Source organism: Toxotes jaculatrix, chromosome 1 (assembly GCF_017976425.1).
Source record: "Toxotes jaculatrix isolate fToxJac2 chromosome 1, fToxJac2.pri, whole genome shotgun sequence".
NCBI classification, from domain to species: Eukaryota; Metazoa; Chordata; class Actinopteri; family Toxotidae; genus Toxotes; species Toxotes jaculatrix.
The window spans coordinates 14,189,757-14,212,017 of NC_054394.1; the positions used below are offsets into that span (position 1 = coordinate 14,189,757).

A 22,261-nucleotide genomic window follows, 5' to 3' on the forward strand; every position below is an offset into this window, starting at 1 on the left:
GGACAGAACAACAAAAAGATGGGAGGGTGCTGTTCATAAAATCCACAACACTTCAAGCCTGAAGTCCCTTCAACTTCACTCGCTTTAGGATTCAGACTGCACTGAGCAAACTGTGACAAGTCTCACCAGGGTGTGTGTGTGTGTCTGTGTGACTGCGTGTGTGTGTGTATATGTGTGCATGTGCATGCCAGAGAGAGAGGGAGAGAGACGGGCTCAGGGGGTGTAAGACGGCTCAATGGAGCAATTGTGTGTGTACTGGCCCCCTTCCCAAAACCCCATCTGCATCCTACACACACACACACACACACACACACACACACACACACACACACACACACACACACACACACACACACACTTACATTAAAAAACACATGCAAAGAAAGATGCACACAAACTCCTACTTAAAGTGAGACCACACACACACACACAGCAAAAAAGTAATTATCCTAAGGTCCATGTTTAACACTGAATCAGCCAAAATGAAGCTGTCTAATAAGCAAGTTTACTGTCTCAGCCTGTCGTCCAGAAGCAAACCAGTGAACTGCTAAACTTTCACCACATCACAGCAAAAGCATGTAGGACAGATTAAAAGTCTCTGCATATGAATATCTCCTGTATACCTGTTGCTCTTACCAAATATTGCTGGAAACACAAACTTCTGTATTTTCCACTGTTTTGTCATCTATTAGAGAGCAAATGTCATCTTAACAAATATAAGTAAGTAGAAGAATACTGCTGGCACTTAGAAAAAATCCACCAAGTGGAACATCTTTCCTGGGGGGAAAAAAATCGAGCTTTAAGCATTTGAGCTGTCTACTGCTGTGATTCTCCACAGCTGCAGCTCAGAGAGGGTGGACTACTGGCTACACAAGCAAAGCATATTTTCACTGAAGCTGAAACAATTAGTCGCAGCTATTTTTTTTTTTTTTTTAAATAACTGAGTCACTGTTTAAGTAAATTTTCAGGCAAAAACGCTAAAAAGCTTCGCAGACTGTCTTTTCCTTATGTGTAAAATTATAGTAAATTTAATATCTTGGGCCCATTGGTCCTTCAGAATAGGATAAGTGATTTTATAGACCAAACAATTAATCAATAAACACACAGGAAGTCAGGTGATGTAGTATATATAGTCTGTGTTAGAAGGAGGTGGCGGCAGAGGTGTGAGTCTATAATACACAGAACTTTGACACAGTAAAGTGCTGTTTGTTTCCTGTGTGAAACCGATAATCATCATTGTTCCTTTTATACACGACCTTAACCATTTGCTTACTATTGCAACCATGACAACAAAGATCTTCTACCGTTAAGGAAGTACTTACTTTACTAACTCAAACCACAGTCTTTGCCTAAATCTAACCAAGTAGTTTTTGTGTCTAAACAAAACCAATCCCTAACTGTGTGTTTGTTACTGTTACCATGACAACACAGATCCAGTACACCTGCAGCTGGTAGCCTCCTATGGCTCATATTCGCGGGTAGGGATAAATGGCCTACATGGTCGTTCGGGCTGGAGGACTTGTCGTTCTGCTAAAGTGATGCTCTGGAGCAAATCAGAGCAAGCCTGACACAGACTGTCCCTGGGCTGACAGGAGTAGGCTGGGGAGGTGGAGGGAGTTAGATTACTGTGAGCAGACAGACCACAACCACAAATGAAGATAACGGTTTGTTGCAGCTGTATTTTTTTTTTTATATATTGAGCTGAAAATAATGAATTTGATTAATGCTGCAACTATAGATTATTTTCATTATCCATAAAGCTGCCAGTTATTGTTTTTCATGAACTGATTGTTTCACGTACGAAGTGTCAGAAAATAAGGAAAGATGCCCATCACAATTTCACATAACCCCAAGCTGACATCTTTAAATTACTTTAGGATTGTCTAAAACCTAAAGATATTCAATCTATAATGATGTAAAACAGAAAAAAAGCAACAAATCCTTACATTTGAGCTGGGGAGGCTGCAGTCACGGCAGTTAATTAGCAGAGGTAAAGCCTCTCACTAAACATCATACTAACGTCCTACAGAAACAATGAAAAACACTGACCCCTGGTATGTTTCCAAATTCAACTATAGCTCTTATTTTCTCACTTATAATGATCAATGCAAGGCGTCTGCTCTCAGCCCACATGGTGTGTGCTCATGTTTCAGTATGGAGAGGAAACGGTCACAGTGGTGATCTTGTCATTCACTCGTTAATGACACTTGTTAACTGGTAAAATGACCAGTGAGGCCAGTTTACCAAACACATCACAGTGCGCTCCTTTAAGGTCGCCCTGGACATTCATCTGCCTCTCTTGCCTGTCAGCGATGGTTCAACAGACACAATAAACAGAGCTCAGGTTCACAGTGTCTGTTACATCTATTGTTGTAAAACTGTAGTAATGCCACAGTAAACACTCACACACACTCACACACAAGACTTTTATGTTCAGTCAGAGGGGTCAGAGACAGGACCTCCTGTGTTTCGGTCCAGAAGTGCAGAGGGACATGAAAGAACATCAAAAGAAGGAGATAAAAAGTGAGAAAGAAAGCAGGAGAGTACAGCTGATTCATCGTCGTTGACAGAAGCACTGAGGAGATCTGTGAGAGTGAGAAACAAGAGGGTGGGGGAAGAACGGGGGGATGGGACACGACCCAATAAGTCACCATTGTTATCTATGTGGTTTCCGTCCCTCCACCTGCATTTAAAAGGTGATACTTTATGTGCTGACGGAGTACGACCCCAGAGGGTCTGACCATCACCAGTCTCACAAAACAAAAATGTTAAATTTCAGTTCCTGAAATCTTTTGTCAGAATTTTCACGTGGTGGTAATGATTATTCAGCATTGGGAAAGCTGCTTATTCCCCGCTGTTAGACGGCGGGAGTTTGAGAATTAATTTGAACAAATGACTCCCGATAATGGGCAAGTTCAGGTTCAATTTTCAGAAAAGAGGGAAGGCGCTGCTGGAGACACCGAAAGAGGGAATGCAAAACAAGACGAGGCGAGAGGGAGAAGGGGACGGAGTGAGGAGGAGCAGGAGAGAAATGTCGGGAGCATGAGGGTGAAAGATGAGGCAGGGAGGGAGATGGAGTGAAATGCTGAATCATCTGAGTGTGTCAACAGAGGCAAAAAAGTAGGTCAGGGTGGTGGAGCGCAAAGGGTGGGGAAGTTAAAATCCCCAATTCACTTGTACAAACTCTTTCATCAACCACTTGCTTCCTCTCTTTTCTTTCCCTGCACCCCTCTCTTCCTCCCTGCCTTCTTTGATGCCCCCCCCCCCCCCCCCCACCTCCTCCCTGCTAACAGTAAATGATTGTCCCTCCTCGACCACAGCGGTGGTCTGTGATTACTACCACCAAAAATGCTCCTTCTTGCTTTAAGACGATCTGGCTTAAGGGAAGTGCTTTCATTTGATTGTTTAATACATGAAAATGGTGGTGATCTGTGAAAATTACAGCTCCTGGAGTTTTAAACGGAATATAAAGAGGAGCTTTGCTCTTAAACAAATGCAGAAAGATCAAGCTTGAGAATAGCTTCGGCAAGATGGCCCCCCAAACAACACTGAGGTCATCAATGTTACAGCAATGATAGCCACTGAAATCGCAACACTGCACGTGTTACCTCATACCATAGGAGTGTGTGTGTGTGTGTGTGTTTGGTTGGAACAGGAAGGAGCTTTAAGTCTATAAATGTTTTCTTTCCCATACAAGGACAAAAGTTTTCTGTAAGCCAGCAGGGGAGGGTGTGCTTTTTCGTGAATGGGAATCACATATGGATGTGAGCAGCTGCTGCTGAGCTTATGTGTGCGTTGCATCATTGTTTATGTAAATTCAAAAGTTCAAATATGCACATTTAACCTTTGTTCTATATTTTAAAAACTGTCCATGCACATTATAACGTCTTAAACACATCACTTGCTAAATGAGGCACACATGTAAAAGCTTGATTCCTACTCCCACCTTTGGAGGATGTACTAATGGATGTCAACACACTCCTGTTTGGACATAAACCAGACTCGTTCTATCCTTGGCCTGGCACCAATAACATCCACTAAAAGAACCAAAGCAGCCTTTCTGTCATTACATACAGCCAGTGCACAACGCTGCCAATCAGCAGGTCAAATTTATGATCCAGTAGGAGTTATTCCAACATTAATGTACTCACTCATGTCATGCACTGACTGAAGAGGCTGTGCGGGAATTTAGTGTTGGGACTAATAAGAGACAGGCGGAAGAAAAAGAATCATCACATCAAAGCAGAGACCAAGAGACCCTGACTTAAAGTGTGTAATTTTGGTTGAGCTACAAAAACACTGGATCCTATAGTTCCCATAATGCAACACAAACATTTTTTTCATTATAGACCCTTTCCATCTGGCACACACCCACATCTCAAAAAAATGTTCTAATTCTTTCTGTTAAATGATTTGTGGTCTCAGAGGTAACCATGATGACATCACCATGACAAAACTCATCGAGAGCAAAAGAAGACATGATTCGACTGTTTTCACTGGCCGAATAGTACTGCCCACACTGAGTAAGCAGATCTTTATGTGTAAATGACGTAACATTTGAAGGACTGCTCCCTTAAAGACAAGTCACTCTCTTTATTGTAAATGCTAGTTTTTGTGTGTTAAGTGGCACTTGTATTCTTTTCGTGCATGAATAACACATCTGGACCCCACGGGCCCTCTTTGATGTGTGTGTGTCATGTTTTTCTGTGTGTATGTTATAACACAGACATCACACAGCCTCTCAGTCGCAAACACGCCAGGCTCACGACACCATCTCAGCTTCTATTACATTTAAATTCACAATGTCCGTCAGGCCTGAGTCACAGAAGGGGAGCAGATGTGAGACTTTACATGAAGGCTAATTACACACTCCAACCCGTGTTCTGCAACTTTTCTGGCACACAAAGAAAGTTTTTTTTTGGGATACAAGCCCTTTGAAACAAATTGCTGCGCTCATCATGCGGCTTTGCCAAAGGCATACATCTCATTTTGAGGTATGACCTATAGTTTCAGTAACCAGACAGTGACATATTACAGACCTTTATATAAGCCATTTTTACAAACTGGTCTGAGAGTGTAGTGGTGTGCTTTGGTCTCAGGGTGTGTTGTTCACAGTTGGATGCAGTAATCATAAATATTTGGCAGTGGCTCATTTCCACAGGCTGTTGGAAGAGTTCCTATCATCGCATTACACCTGTGACATGCAAACAGCGAGTAAAATGGTTTCACATGAGTGGAGGCAGCTCACGCTGCACCATCCAGCACACAGAACAACTGCAACACAACTGGTATTCTAAGAAAGGTCGGCCCAAAGACAGCAAAAAGTGTAAACCCACCTGCGTAACTGGAGAACACCGAGCATCTCCTGTTCATTTGTCAAAGTTACAAAAGAGTAAAACTCAGCAATGTAAAGCACTGGATCTGTCTGCCCCCGCCCCCACCCCCACTGTGCCAGTGCACGACTGCATGCAGTCCAAAAAAACACGCAAAGCAGATGCAGACATACTATACTACACTGGGTGTGTGCATGCATGGATGTGGTCACGCATGTTAGTCATCATGTTGTCTGCAAAGGTTCACGTGTAACCCAAAATGTTTGTCTGCGGGACGATGATGAATTTTAATTGCTGCGGTGAGGAAAGTATAATTTAGGCCTGCGATATGCTGTCAGTGACGACTGTGACGAAAGGTTCATTTCAGTCAGCAGTGATACATTTTAAAAGATGTGTTACGCTTGACCTTTATTTGTCTACATGTCACTCCAGCAGAGCATACTGTGTCATTCCTATTTTACTGAACCACATTCATGTCTTCTCATGTCTCAATTATCGTAATTATGATCATCAGTGAGAAATCTGAGTAGAAATCTATTTAACAATGCGGCTGAAGTAACTGAAATCATTCCACGATGTGTCAGAACAAATAAAGGAAGCAAACCCCAGCTACCAGAATCAGCTACAAATTGAGTTATTAAGCAAATAGACCAAGTCACAGTGAGTATACAGATATTTACTTTCAGGACCACGTTCAACAGCAGTGCAATAACTAAGTTTGATTTCATTTCTAGCACGCTGCTGCTTTTGGAAACGTGAGAACTGTGAATAATAGAGTTTGAGAGCTCAGTAATCTGCCAACAACAGAAACAAAAACAACACAGACTTTAGTCCAGCCAGAATACAAATGCTCTGGTGCCACAATTTATCTCAATCCCGCCATTACAGCTTTGAAAGTGTAATTTCATTTAGCTGTGTTCATACATTTTAATCAGTCAGCTGACATGAGGCTATGCACACAGCCATCTCCTCTTGCTGCTTATGGCTGCAGATCCTGCTGCTGCTGTAGTTGCACGATGTTGGGTGATTCATTCACAGGCAGGGCGGGACAGTGAACTCTGACCCTTGAGAACGTCACATGCTCTGCGGCTGCCATGCTGTTGATGGATGGCAGCAGAGGGAAGAGTGGCGATGGAGGTGAGGCACAGTGTGTCAGGAACAAATAAAGCTGAAAGACAGCAGACTGTACTGTTACAGTAAAACAGTCTGTGTGTCCACAAATGGAAAGAACAATACAAATACACACCGTAAATGTCTAACATACTGCATTACTGCTCCTTCGCAGAGTCTGGCCCCAGCTAGCTGTACCTGCGTCTGTAAACTGTGCCTCAGCAGCAAACTTGGCCTCGTCTCCGACATGACGTTAAGCTCCAGAGCATAATGACATGCAGCAGAGAGGGCGTGAAACAACCCATTTCAAACCAACCCAAGCTAAGGTGTTAGATGGGTTTAGCTATTCTTAGCTCGTTTTGATGGGGTCTGACACAATCACATCTGCTCCACCCCCACTGAGCTGAAAACACAGATAAATCAAGCCTACCTTTTAAGGCAGAAATGCACAGAGATGCAGAAAAAGGCATTAGGCTATCCTGGCTCAAGAGCTCATGATATTCTGTAACTCTCTTTATGTCTGTGGTTTCTAAAAATGTGGGTTAGGGCCCAAAGTGGGTCACAAGCCTGTTTCTGCTGGGTCTGTGCATGACAGGAATATTGTGTTTTCATTACTGTGTTTTCATAATTGGCTCCCTGGGTGACCGAGTGAATATCTGGGCAACTTCAAAAGAACAAACAAACTAAATCAAAAAATTAAACAACAAATACTATGAGAGAGCAAGTATGCATGGGAACAGAGAAAAGTATGCTTGTGAAAGACAGTAACACAAAAAAGCAAATAAGAACGGAAACAGAGTAGTAAAAGAGAAGGCAGGAGAGACGGAGGGAAAAAAGTGCATTACCATATGGCGTGCTGGAGAGAAAGTGGAGAGTTTAACATAAACACGGCCTGAGTCATGAATGCATCTAGATGCTCGATAATAAATGGATGCCTAGTGCACAAAGGGATTGTTTGCATGACACATATACACACATTATTTTTTTTAGCAATACAGTAGACAATACAGTAGACAATACAGTAGACAATACAGTAGACAATAGACAAAAGCAGCTTCTTATTTCTAGAGTACAACCTTTGACTTTAGCCGGCTGAAATGGAAACTGTGCCCTGCAGCATCCCCACCAGCTAATGATCCACATACAAGAATGAAAATTAAAAAAAAAAAAAAAAAGGCATTTTTCTTCTGCTGCAGTGTAAAGCTATTTTGTCCTTGTTTAATAAGTATGATAAATAAAAACAGTAAGATGTGACTTAGAACATTAACCCTTCATTTTAGGTGCTTTATTCTTTATTTGTCACATTTTCGAACGGCTTGTTTTTAAACAGCTTGTAGATTAGCACTAACCAAGGTGTTTTGCAAAGAAAACGCTATCTCAGACAGACTTTGGCTGGGGTTGATAAATATAAGAAAGATGGAGCTGCTAGCACTAGCCGAAAACCCAGACATCCAGGACTGCAGCTTCCACTGTAAGTGCAAACAAACACCCCCATTTGATCCATTTCTTGCACTTTAGCATATGGTCAATACAGCTCAATACACCTAAACGCTTCAGTCACTTTTCATAACAAATAATGTCACTGCAGCAATGAAGTCGGCCTACAATCTGTTTGCCACAAAGCTACAAACTGTTTGCTGGCAGCACTGGTATTCCTGGCTGGAACTGATGGGTACAGCTGCTTATTTGGAGCAACAAAGAATTTCCTTCCATAAATCCCTGTACATGAATTCATACAATTACAACTGGCAAAAGCTCTACAGTCCTGAGGCAGCAGAACTGGTCTGGCATGGAGGAAACACTGTTCTACATAAACCTCTGCTGGTAGGAACTGTGGACCAAGTTTATGTTAAAACGGAGGGTTTATGTTAAAACAGAGGCATACTATTATGTAAAATGTGTAAATGCATGTGTCTATTTTTACAGAACAGCCTACTAAGGTTTCTATCACCAGAGGAATATGCCATACAGTAGCAGTCTGTTTCTAACACCAGACTTTTTGCTGTCTCAGGAGCCTTTTTTTCTGTAAATGATTTGATTTTCAGGCTTTTTCCTTCAGAATTTCAACCACTTGGACAGATGACTCCTACTCATGCGGCATCCAAGCTACCTTTTCCTTTCTTTTTTCCTTCCAAATGTTTTGAGCCATCCAGGTCAGACACAGAAACTTAACTTGAAGGGACAAGTGGGGGAAAAAAACTTTTCTGTGTTGCCAAATAGTGTAATAACTTGGTACATAAACACAGAACAGTCTGAGACGCAAAAGTCCTAAATCTGGTGACGTGTCCCTGTGAGCATAGACGAGCCCACAAGAAAAACTAGCAAAATGGGAGAACATGCTGTGGTCAAAACACACACACACACACACACACACACACACACACACACACACACACACACACACACACACACACACACACACACACACACACACAGTATTCATTTCATCCACTTCTATTCATTGTGTTGTAATTCTTAATTAATATACATATGAGGCTCTAACTGGACATAAACTACCAGTTGCTTTAGTTTCTAGTAACGGGTTTGACTTTCGACAGTCAGTAAGTCACTCAAACAACCACGTGTTTCATCAATCATTTCCTGTGATTCTTCCTTATTTTAAACGAGAAAAAAAGCCTAGAGCCCAGTCAGCACCTCTGCTCCCTGAAACCCATTTCAGATCATTGTACAAAAAAACAAGAAAAGAAATTTTACAAGCTTCTTCTTTACTAGCATTGGCCAAACACATTACAAACCTAACTGTGGATTTTGGACCTTTTTATGGCTGTTAATGTGTAGTAGTCTTTATTTTGAGTCCTACAGCAATGTGGCTGACAGGGTTATGAGGGAGGAGAGGTCAAAAGAAGCATTGGTAGTAGGAGTGAGTGAAGTTAGGCCCGTGTCATGTATGTAGATGAAGTTTAAATTCAGTTTAATCAACAGTATCTGAATTTTCTTCCTGCACAGCTGTTGGAAATTAGTGTGAAATGGAGACATAGCAAGAAAGAAAAACTCTGCTTGTATTTTCTGACAGCCTGATACCAGAACCTGAAGTTTAAGATTCATATAACCAAATGGCAAAAAAGGCGGAGGAGTCTCATACTAATGAACAAGAAAAGGTGTAGGTGCAGGGACTTTCCAAAACAAGATACAACAGTCGTAGGATAACAAAAGCACAAAGAAAAAGCACAGATTTTACCAAGAGAATCATCTGAATTAACATCTGAAAGACAAAGTACATCACAAATAGCTGGAGTCAATGGTACTATGAGTGTTTTTGGTGGATTTCTCTGTCAGGAGAGCTGAAATAAATACCATTTCATTATTGAATGGCGATGATGTGATGCAGGGTGAGAAATTAACACCTCCCACCAGACCAGTGTTAAAAAAACAACAACAATCTACCTACCTACCACTTTGGCAGATTGCCAGGCATTATTTAGACATTTTTAATTTTAAAAACCAGTTACTTAGAGGGAGATGGGAGTTCGCTGTGCTGCTGTTAAAGCAAATCGACATAAAACACGACTAATGGACTGGCCCTGGCCCACACCTTCTCTCTACAATGTCTACTGACTGATTAATTCAGGAGAAGCCATCATTGCATAATATTTTAGTACTGATTCAAGTTACTTAGCATTCAGAATAAATTAGAGAGACTGAATGATCCTCAGAAAAGGAAAAAAAAAGAGCAAATCAAGATCTGCACCTGATTTGAGGTCGAAGCCAATGCACAGTGTCGACATCAGGATGCTGTGACCCAAATGTGACAGATCCACATACGTCTACTGTGAATGTTTCCGGAGGAGGATGAGGTGGGTGGCCAGGACGCCTATTTGCATTTCTCAATCCGCTCTGCGTTGTATTTGCTTTGTAAGTCGGCAATAACAAACAGCTGAGAGCTGGGGCAGATGGAGCATCCAGACAGAGATTTTGTAGCCCTCAAAAAACAGGTTGAGCTAAAATATTCTCTGCAGAGCCGATGCATATGCTGATACAGATGGTTTGTCTTCGGGATCTTTAAATTTGTGAAAGATAAAAAGATAAAACCGTTTTCAACTTCAGATTAAAGCACACGCATCTATCTTTACTTGCGATCAGCTGCCCATCAGTGGAAAAACCTTTCTCCTGATTTTAAAAAAGAAAATGGATACAAAAAAAAATAAATGCTAATCTTCAAATTGTGAATTCTGATAAAGACTTTCAGGTGGGTTATAAGTGCAGCTACATCAGAAGAGATCCGTGTTTCTGCAAATTTCTGATCATTCATTCTCAAACATTATGCACGTCCTTTTCATAATTCTAGTCGCACAAAAAAACAGAGTGAATCATTTCCAGTAAAGTGTTGTCACAGCCCAGTATCAGTGACAACTACATCACATAGGAGGTTGTTGCACTTAGATGTATAACACTGGTCATTTGTTCAGTGATTTGAATGTCCTTGCCACAAATAGGGCACAGGCAAAACACCATGACCACCTCCGCTCCATATCAGGCCTCTTTGAATATTTTAGCCTGATAACTGGAACACAGATTACTGCTGACCTGACTGAGAAGCTCTGAACACGCCAACTTCAATGTTAGGACGCCATTACAACAGTTTGTGTCAGTGACAAATTGAATAAAAGAGGGCTGCTCTGTTGTTTCTTGATGCTTGAATGAAAAAAAAAAAAACAGATCTTTGAAATGCTCTTGTCTCTGCGCTGGTCTCGTGAACAATGGATATCTTCATCCCTTTCAACGTTTCCATGAATGCTTGTCGGCTGCCAGGGAAGGAAATCATCATAAGAAGAAAATAATCCAGTTTACAGCGCACTCACAGATGCAGCATGCTGTTGTGTTTAACCATAAGGAACCTACCAATGATAAAGAGAGAGCAAGACAGAGAGCAAGGAGTTCTCTTTGACAGAGATCAGCATGTAGGGAAACAACCTGCTAGCAGAAGAATGACAGTTTGATATAGAAAGATGAAAAGATATGAGCTGCTCTTTTAAACGCCTACCTAAACTATTTGGCTCCTTTCTTGGCAATCTCCCAGTCTTTATTTCCTATGTACCTCCACAGCTGTTTGTCTGCTCACCACAGCCAGTCAGTCATTTTCAGTTTCAGGGCTGCTAGATCACAACTAACTCCTTCTGACTGTTGGAAGTAAAAGCAGCCAGACCCGGCACACCACACCCCCTTCATTTTTTTTTCATCTCTCCATCATCAATCCCTCTTTCCTTGTCGTTTTCGAGGGAACTAAATTACAGTGATTGATTTCATTTGTTCGCAAAGCCACGCCCTCCTTGGTTACTGTTGCTAGGCCTGTCAAGCTTTATGTTCTCAAATGCCACATATGTACATGTACAGTGATAACAGCAGCAGATTTACCACTCAAAATTATTGGTCAATGGGTCACTGATTTCAAAGCGGGGTATATAAAGAGGCTGCATGTTAGTCGTAATACAAGAAGATAAAAAAAAAGATGTAGGATCAGACTGTAATTCCTTTATAACATAACCCTGTTTAGCTGCATAGCTTACATAGCATTACAAGCATTACAAAGGCAGGATCTATGCTCTATCGATTGTATTTGTTGCAAGAGAAAAAGGCTTTTCTGGATCATGACTGAAGCTATCTTGAGCTCTTTTCACATCTAAACTCTGGACAACGTCCGGACAATTGGATCCGGACATTATCCGGAGTTACCCTTTCACACATGCAGCACACAACCAGAGACTGTGGTTTAGGCGAGGGGTGGGGCAAGAGGCAGGATAGAAACGTCATCGACACGCCCACTCGCTCGCTTTTAATTTTCCGGACAATGACCCGCTCTATTCATACACTGGCTCAATCGGACATTACACAGACTTTGTACTAGGGAGCTGGCAGAGTGAAGCCAGTTTACTGTCCGGTTCAGTTGATTCAGACATTTGCATTCACGCATACAGCTCCTCCGGGTAATGTCTAGAAAAAGTTCAGGGTTGCTTTGCATGCGGGAAAGCAACTTTGGGCAAACAAGTTTGGCAGAGGTAAATACTGTAATGTAAACTGAAACTGAATACTTTTGCATTTCGAACAGTCGAATAAAAACAGGCACTTACAATACACTATCCTGGACTTTGTACGTAGCTACATGCATCATTTAATCTGTTCCACACGCGACACAACCATCCAAACTCTTTAAATGCTATGTATCGCTTTCACTACAGCCCCATGCACACAGATGCAACTGTTCCAACAGATTAAACAGCAACAGTTTCTTTGCTCCTATGTGTGCTGTGAACTGTCCCTTGAGCAAGGCACTACCCACCCTCCACAAACATCAGTGGAGCAGCTCTAACACAACAACGCTGTCTCTCTCCTGGGACTCCAAGCTGTGAAGTTGTGTGACTCTAAAGTGACTGTGAAGATGCTTCTCAGTTCAAAAGAGGGCTTTCATTTAACTGCACCCTCTGAAAATAAAACCCTTAAAAAAGAGCAGTGACACAACTTCTTCTTTGGTATCTCTATTTACGCCCTGAATCAGTCGAGCATCTGTCAGACGTGATGTTACTTAAAAGAAACACACACAGACACAGACACAGACACACAGTCAATTCTTCAAACAAAAACTGTATATCTGAAAAGGGTTCAGTACCCGGGAATCCCCAGCTTAATTTAAGCCTTTCATTGATTCAGCGTTTGCTCTGCGGAACTGCATTTAGTTAGTTAGCAATAATGGATCTGCTTGCTGGCTGAAATTACATTGTATTCTGGCATTATAAACATATTGACCTGCTGAGGCCTCAAGTGATTTCAAAGCCACAGGTCTTTTAGCTGGATGACTGTGCTGCAGTTACCCAACAGCAGGAACTCAAATGCATGTAATCAGTGAGTATGAGTAAACGTGTGTGTGTGTGTGTGTGTAAATAAGGATGCATATACAGTCAAGACTTCACTGAAAAGACTTCAGATATGCGAGGGTGACAGCAGACCGTGCAGACTCCTGTGCTGTGCTGAGGAGCAGCGGCCGGTATCCACCTCATTCGGCACGCTACACACTAAGTAACAGGCCAAACACAAAGCACGATCTAATCTACACCCACAATACAACATTCTCATCTGCCGCCACAGAATGTGTCATGTGCAACGGCTCCATTTTTCAACATTTTAACATTTTCTGCTTTTACAACAACAACATGCTTTGAGCGAGTCATGCTGCCTACGATGAGAGACAGATGTATTGATAAAGCCAGCGATTGAGACATGCACGGACAGGCAGAAGCTGAACGCCTAGAGCTGCAGATAACAGACAGTAACTTTCACTCATGAGCTCTGGATCAGCCAGAGTTACAAACTCTCTGAATCCCTTCAGAGACGACTGGTGTCTGCTCCTCTCCTCTCTTCAGTTCGCTGGAAGAGAAGCACCGAACTCTCCTCTGAATCCTCTGCCACCAACTAGAAACTAATCCAAACCTCTGGCAAATAACAACACACTGAGAAATATTTGCAATTCAACACTGCGAACCACCTTTGGGTGAGAGCTCGGCTCCAAATCAACAGCGGACAAATGTATGTAGGAGTGGATCTGGCATGAATGTGTTTACCATGTGTGACTTATTTTCCTTGCCAAAGTGAATTTAAAGATATTATGACATTATATTTGTGTTGATCTACATTTTTTAATAAGAGACTTGTGTGACACAGGTTGAACTGGAACACAAGAACATACACCACACCTCATCTCAGGAAAACAAAAAAAGCACTAGCATGGTTTACTGCTTTGATAAATCCAATTACCGTCTATCTACAGCTTTGCTTAAACAGCTGATAACTCTCTTAATGAAGCCTGTGGTTGTTGGTTTTTCCTGTGGTTCCCTCCTCTATCTGCCATTTAGCTCCCCTCTCACGCCGCTGATTAGCAGGAAATGTAGACTCAACAGTAGGATGTAGGCTTCTCAAGAGCTGGAAGGGAAAAACCCTGTGAGCTTTTGTCCAACAAGGAAGACTTTCATGGGGCATCCTGGTGAGACAGCAGGCTGATATCTGCAATGTTATCTTCCCATGTACAACAATGCACTTACAGATACGTGGGCTTGCACTGAGCCCGGCTGTCAGAGTTTCCTGTCATTTCACTGTGTGTGTGCTGGGTTTGGCGGAGGAGAAGAGGGGACACTTCACTTTCAGTCCATTAACTATGCATTATGTAATTACATAAAAAGGAGTGCATTATTCAGGGTTATCATAATAAAAATTATGTATTTTAATTTCCACCCGATGCCAAGGGGCTGAAAATATGAATGGTTTCTCAAGAAACCATAAGTCTTTGCTGCAAAGATTTAAAGCCTGACAGTGATTTTATAAATTATAAATTTATCATTTCTAGAATTTGCCAAGATTATCGTATCCCAGCCCAAGTCCTCTCGTTTAACACTGCAAGTGAACTGAGTAGCAGTAAACTTGGGAAATGCTCAAGAACACTCAGTATCACTGTGTACACTCATTACAGAAAGACAAACTTTCCCACTGATACAGGTCAAATTTTTACGATCAAAGATACGAGGAACATTTTGTGCAGAAGGTTTGCTCTTTAACCTCTGGAGACGCACTGTACTTCTCAGTCCTTTTTTTATTGCCCTACCAAAAAATAAAAAAATAAAAGCTTATGAGGAAGTTGTCAGAAATAGGAACATTCATTTTTACACATGACAGTGTGATAGCTTACAGGCACTGATACTGTGTTCAAAAAGTGCCTTTGAATTGGCAGAGAGATTCCAACAAGAGGGACTTTCTTCTAAATGGGATACTTTTGAACTGATAATAGCAGAAATACTATTTGGTGAGCGCTTTGATCCTAAGAGCCACAGCATCATGTGCATGTATGTGACAGAACTAAGTCCTCTGGCAGAGACGCCGTCCTTCAGATTATTCAGAAGTGGGAATTTGAATTAGCTGCCATGATAGTGAGAGTCCAGCTCACGCTGGCAAGCTCAGAGCTGCTGGACTCTGGATTTACTGCAATGCCTGTGATGACACAACAACATGTAGCTTTGTGAGGTGTAATGTTGGATTCAAGCACTATCTGTCAACAGAGGAGAGGGGGTGGCTGCTGAAATGTGTGCTGCATATGAATGCCTGCTGTTTTTGTCTCTTGGATAAGTTACTTGGAAGTTTCCATGTTAGAAATCCAACCGCTGCCCATGGATGTGCTCCTTGTCTGATTTTCTCTGCCACGCTAAACACCAGGCGAATCGCCATTATCTCAAGTCTGACAAATGAATGAATGAATGAATGAACGTGTAAACTTGTGAATCACGCTTTGAACATAACTCCCAAGGGGGAGTATTTGTCCATATTTGGAAACCTTCCAACACTGTTACGTAATTAGATTTGCATCCTTTCAAATTCACCAACCCGTTGCCAAGAGATGAAACGAGATGGAAAGGTAAAGGAACAACAGGGAACCACGAAGTCTCTGAACTGTTTATGACATTATTAGAGTTGATGGCAAGGGCACGAAAACCAAAAGAGTCAGTAGGGTTCGATTCAGCACTAAGTCGATTGACAGGGAATTAATCAAGAAAAATGTTTATAATAAAAACTAAATGTTTAAGGAATTTATTACAAAATCTTGCAAACATTCTGTGATTCCAGCTTCTCAAATGTTAAGATTTGCTGTTCATCTCAGTTTTTTTTTTTAAACATTGTATTTTAAATATTTTTGGTTTTTAGACTTTTTTAACATTTTTACATTTTGTAGACTAAACCATTAAATGGAAAAATTCATTCCCATTAGCTGAACAAAAAAAATAAATGTTAATGGCAGTCCTAAAAGGCACCAACACAACTAGTAATAAATTCAAGATTTTGAATTTTAAATGGCTTTAAAAGGATGTAGAGAAGCAGCCTTGGAGCTGAATCAATCACCAGGAATTGTTTAAAACCTTTAGATTTGGTTTTGAATTGGTTTCATGGGGACTAGGTCCAGGAAATTTAGTCCATCTACATTTAAGCTGTTACGTAAGAATTGAGTGCTTTTGAAAAGTTCACTAAACTACAGCTACTAAGTTTGTTTCAAGGCATCAGGGAGAAATAATTAAATGCCTTGGTTCTTTCAAAGCGAAAGGAAGATGAGATGGAGAGCAACACTCATTCAGGCTCAATATTCATGCTACCCACAACCCAACTCTGGAGAAAGTTGCTTATCATGCAGCGTCACTTTGACCCTATTTAACAACCTCAAATACACACAAAGACACACACACACACACACACACACACACACACTGCTATCAGCCTAATGGAAAAGTAAAAGGGCTGCTCTGGTTGACTGGAGCAAAGCAAACACTGTGAGACAGATAGGACAAAACAAGGGACAGGTGGAATACACACAGGACATTCACATACACACAACCAAATCTAGAGGGGTAATAGAGGTGGTGTACTGTGCACACATCCGCCCATGCACATACACACACACAGCAGGATACACTGGCCTACATTAGCTCGGGCAGGACGCACAGAGTTAGCATAAGCTGGATGTTCCCCCAACATAAAAAAGTGACTGTGCTCAGCCCCACTCTCCCTCTGTCTCTTTCACTCTTGCTCTCTTTCTCTCTGTCTCTCTCTCTCTCTCTCTCACACACACACACACAGAATATAGATACATGCACACTAGCAACATGTCTTACCTATGTGAGTGTACATGTGAACACCTGGAGGATATTTAACTTACATTTCACACATGACAGACTATTACATGTACAGGCCTGGTATATTATGAATGGAATCCATACTTCCACATAGTGCAAATCAATCTCACCATTATTACTACTATAATATGCTATGACTCCTTCTACTGATGTTTCCAGTGCCCTGTCGTGTGACCATAAAGACTTACTAGTTTAAGAAGTTGCTGGAAACTACAGCTACGCAACACACACCAGAAAAACGACTTAAACTCAGTGTCCAGTTTATTAGACACACCCAGCCACAACTAATGCAGTCTGCAGTAAATCGTCCTTCAGGAATGTTACGATGTTCACTTTTTTTGTTCAAACTATTTCAGAGAGGTGCTGATTCAACTGTGAGTTCATTTTGGAGGCTGTAGGTTGTGATGATGTTGAAGCCTGGGTGTGTTACTAATGGGGCTGCAGCTAACAATTATCACCAGTATTGATTAACCTGTCAGGTCGTTTTTCAATTAATCATTTTGTCAATAAAGCATCAAAAAATAATGAGAAATGCTAATGGATGTTTGCTACAGCCCAAAATGCCACCTCCATGTATCTTGTCCAGAACCATCAAATATTTGGCACTGTTGCTTGGGAAATAAACAATGTGCCAGTTATCATACTTTCTGTCAATCAACTAATCGATTAATTGTTCCAACTCTAGCATTTAATACTTAGTCCTCACATTGATATAAACAGGGCAGGTAGAGTATCGGAAACATAAAGCTGCATGTCTGAGGCAGTTTCCACAAAACCCTAACATTATAAAGAGGATTTAGTGCATTAGTTTTAGCTCAGTACGCCTTAGAAACTTGCATGTGAGTGTTTATCAATGTGAAAATGTCTTCACACAGCAGGGACATGAGCAGCAGGAAATCTGGACATCACAGCCGTGAATTTAAGCTGAATCTAGGTTGTCCTCCCAGCTGAAAAAAAAATGAACAGATGTTTAAAGCCACCATTCATCCCGACAGCATGGCGTGCGAGAGATTTAACCCGGCGTTTATCTGCACACTTCCTGATCTCTGCTCATTTCTGGGCAGCAGCAGCAGCAGCTTGTGCTGACGTGCTCTATAGGCAGCCCCCCCACCACCAGCACCACCACCACCACCAGCACCACCGACGCCGCCGACGCCCCCACCCCCCCGGCCCAGTGAGCCAGGCCAGCAGCCTAATATTAACAACAATCACTCTGCATGCTTTCACTTTTATTCGGCTCTCACATTAACCGGTGCCGCCGCGGCAAAGTGGTTAACAGGCTGCCCGGCTTGGACGTGCTCCGCTCGCTACTGCCACGGGAAGGCAATCGCCGGCACAGCGGGAGGTCTGTGCACGCCGACCGGCCAGCCCCGCTACCCCGCTGCCCTTGTCCACACTCATCTCCACCAAATCAATGCCTGCCCACTGATACTAGCAGGCCCTTTATCACGTTCCTCGCAGCATCGGTGCAGCCGCAAAACCGAGACCCCGAAAAGGAGAAAAGAGGCATAACAGCGCCCAAATCACGCCGCTCCATCTCCGCTTTGTGCCGGAGGAAAACATCCACACGGACCCGGGGACGGACCGTGCGGCCAGAAAAAAAAAACATGCAGTCGAGGAATGGGAAACCTACCTTCCGACTCAGCGCTGTCCCCGAGTAGAAGTAGTAGGCTATCCCCAGCACCCACAGCACCGCAAAACATAACAATATCCTCGATTTCCTCCGCATGGCTGCCTCGTTTTTTTCGCCCGCCTGCTTGTGTGTATCGTGGCTCGGCTCGGCTCTGGTCTGGTCTGGTGCGGCTGTAGCGGCTCGTCCCGGTCGGCTGTGTCCGTGCGGGGAGCTTCGCCGTGCGGCTTCAGCAGGCTTCGTCAGTCGGTCAGGGGCAGCGGAGGGAGCAGGAAGCAGCCAGCCAACATCAACGAGGTTAGAGGGCAAAGGCTAGCCGACTCTAATCCAATCAAACACCGGCTCACGCAGCCCTGGAGGAGGGCCGGGGCTGGCTGCGAGTCGAGCCGTGCCGTGCGGTTCCGTGCTAAAGCCGAGCAGAGGGGGTGGGGACAGTGGCTGTAGGAAAGGATTGTTGTAAAATTTCAGTTGTGTGGCTCTGATAGCTGACAGAGAGGATCCGTGATTATCATGCTACATGGTTTCAGTCTTCCGTGGGGCTGCATGTGCTCCGACGAGACGCTGGGGGCGCCAGAGACAGTTTAAACCGGGTTAAATGGGAGAAAACAAAAGCTTTTTCCTTGTTTTCTCTGGTTCATCTCTGGCCTGACATGAACCAACCTAGAAAAAGGTAGAGACACTACCTGAAAGGCCTGGGATATTTTTAGTTTCCATTGCTTTTCCCTTTGCTTCCTCTCTTGTCCTAAATCTCAGTCCTCCAAAATAAACTTATTCAGGTGAAAACATATGGTGAAGACAGCCCAGAACTTCATCGTGTCCCTATCACAGTCTGACATCCTGTTTTTTATACATATAGTAAATAATAATTACAGTTTAAATGGTTAGTTGATTAACCGATTTGTTGATTGATAGAAAAATCTGCAGCTATGATGGGATTTGTGCCTGTCTTTACTGGGGTGGAGGGAAAATCTCTGAAAGTATTTATAGAAGGGTCCATGTGACAGAAACCGCTGAAACACAGAGTACCTTCTTTGTTTTATTCTAAAAGTCAGAGAAATCACTTTAATATCTTGTATAGATAAGGTATCAGATTAGGGACACGCCCTGATTGTATTGAGGCTCATAATAATGTGATACCAGGTTATGATTATGTTAAAGTTTCTCAGATAAGACAGCACACAATACAGTTTATCATGTGGCTTATCTTAATTATGAGGACAAGAACACGTAATAAAAAAAGTTATGAAGCGGGTAGGTCATGGATTTTCTTTGAACTCCCTGAAAATGTGGTTTCAAAAAGCATTTCTCTATAACTAAACTATAAAATAATCATGACATTATATGTAATCGGAGTCAAAGTCTGGGGAAATAAAATGTTAGATTTATTAAGAGTTTAACTCTCAAAAACTCAGCTAATCTGCTTCATCAGGACTGTGGGTGGGGTCTGATTTGACTGACGTTTGACCACGAGCAAACTACCTCACATTAAAGTGTCATTAAATCAGAATTGGAGCACATAAAAGAGTGATATCATAATGTTCAATATGAAATGATCAAAGCTGTTCAAACTTTGGCTTAAAGTAGAGTGTTTATGTGGGAAGCTGTTATTCACAGTAAGAAACTGATTGAGATAATGTGTTTTCAAGGCCTTTAAAGCAGCAGAAATCCATAATATTCAGAAACTTTCAGATACAAAAGAAAAGAAGTATTTTTTGTCACCTAATCTTGTAGCCGATGGATCATCCTTTGAAAACCTTAGAATATTCAGTGAAATATCTTTTGAGCCAGCCAACCTGTCATTGTTAAACCATTTGAAAGCACAGTTCAAACAGATTTTTCTATGCCCTGTGGCACTCAGATCCACGCTCTCTGAGATAGATCTCAGCTGGAACACCTTTGGTTAAAATAAAAAAGGTCCAGTTCATGTTCAACGTGCTTCAGTCTGCCTCTGATATTTTTTATTTTAATGGTAACAAAATCAGATTTTGACTGGAAAGCAAACTGCCTTGCAGTCTAAGTAAAAAAACAAACAAAAAAAAATGCTGTCAATACACACTTTGTGCTGCTCCTCCAAAGAATGTCCCAGTAGTATTTCATACACACACATTTATTCACTGCTGCTTCCATGACGGTGGTCTGAGGAGACACTCAGCTTGTTTATGTTACCCACAGTAGTAGACCATGGATGGATGGAAGTCAAGCTGAAGTTAGAGAGAGAGAGGTGGAGGAGCAAAACGCGGAGAAACAGATGTGCAAATTTAGCTGCACAGGGGTAAAACAGGTTTTTATCTTTTGCCCTTTGCCTCAGATGTCTTGAACAACTGTTATGAGGGTCTCAAATTACCCCTGAAGAGGATAAGTTTGGCTTTCAAGAATTCAACTCATCTTCCTGAAATAGCAGAAGGAACAACTCTGTCTCTTGACTGTGAACTTGTCAGCCATCTTAACATATGCCGGACCTGTAAAGAGCTACTCAAGTTAGCGTGTGTGTTTCATTATATAAATGCTGTATAAGTACAAAATTAAAGTTGGCCTTTTGTTTTGGATGAAAACAGAAATCTTTGCCAATTTCAAATAAATGGCCATTCAAATACCAGCCACACTATGGGGAGGGAACATGTCAACATACAGTATGCCCCAACACTAAAGGAGAACTCTTATTCTCTGATATAATTTGCAAATAATGACAGTAAATTTATGCCAGCAGTGTGTGAAATCACAGGCTTTGGAAAAATCAGTGTGCAAGTTAAGTTTTGTCTAAGTGCATTAAAGATAATCTAAAAAAGACGATAAATAACAGTTAATATTACAGATGAAGAAGTGGTTGTAGCTGGAGAGTTAGAGCCAATTATGAAAGTACCAAAAAAATTACTAAGTCAATAAACTGTCAGTTATGTCCTTGATTAAAGCCCTTTTCAAAATCTATTTTTGGTTAATAACAGTTGTGGGTTTACTATCACAGTATAAATATACAGTATTCACACAAATGAAGGTAGTTAGTGTGCTTAGTTACGCAAAGAAAAAAACTGTTGTAGATGAGAAAACCAAATGGGCTAAAGAAGCTGTCCGGCGGGAGGCCTGAGACTAAAAGAATTAATTCATTCAAGTCTTATAAACCTATGATGAAGTGGCAGTGAAATATAAGCCCAGCCACTTTTTGAGTGCAGGTGTTTCAACATTAGCAAAACGGCGAGGACTGTGTAAAACTGTCTGAACTAGACGAACTGCTGCCAAGAAAAAAAAGACCAATGAGACCAAGTCTGAAATATGCCAGAGCAACTGTTTGGTTTTTTTTTTCAGATTCAGAGAGTGTGAATTGTGCATGTGTGTTTGTAGCTGTCATGTTGTGTTAAACCAGGTCCAGGGTTCAGTCCCATACAACTTTTAAGAGACAGAGGACTGAAAGCTCTGAACTGCAATGCTTTTACTGAGGTAAAAGGCTCTTTGAGGGACCATGGTTTTATAAATAAGTTTCCATTTTATTGAAGTTTGCTTTGATATGCCTGTTTTGT

The 22,261-nt window shown here is 41.9% G+C and overlaps 1 protein-coding gene across 1 annotated transcript in view; it reads right to left on the minus strand.

The window, feature by feature from the left end:
• Positions 1 to 19,130, minus strand: part of galnt2 (UDP-N-acetyl-alpha-D-galactosamine:polypeptide N-acetylgalactosaminyltransferase 2) — a 51,030-nt gene extending 31,900 nt beyond the window's left edge. Inside the window, exon 1 of the mRNA XM_041036009.1 lies at positions 18,753 to 19,130. Within this exon, the coding sequence (XP_040891943.1) occupies positions 18,753 to 18,848 (96 nt within the window). The 5' untranslated portion in view covers positions 18,849 to 19,130. The remainder of the gene's footprint in view (positions 1 to 18,752) is intronic.
• Positions 19,131 to 22,261: the final 3,131 nt, after the last annotated feature.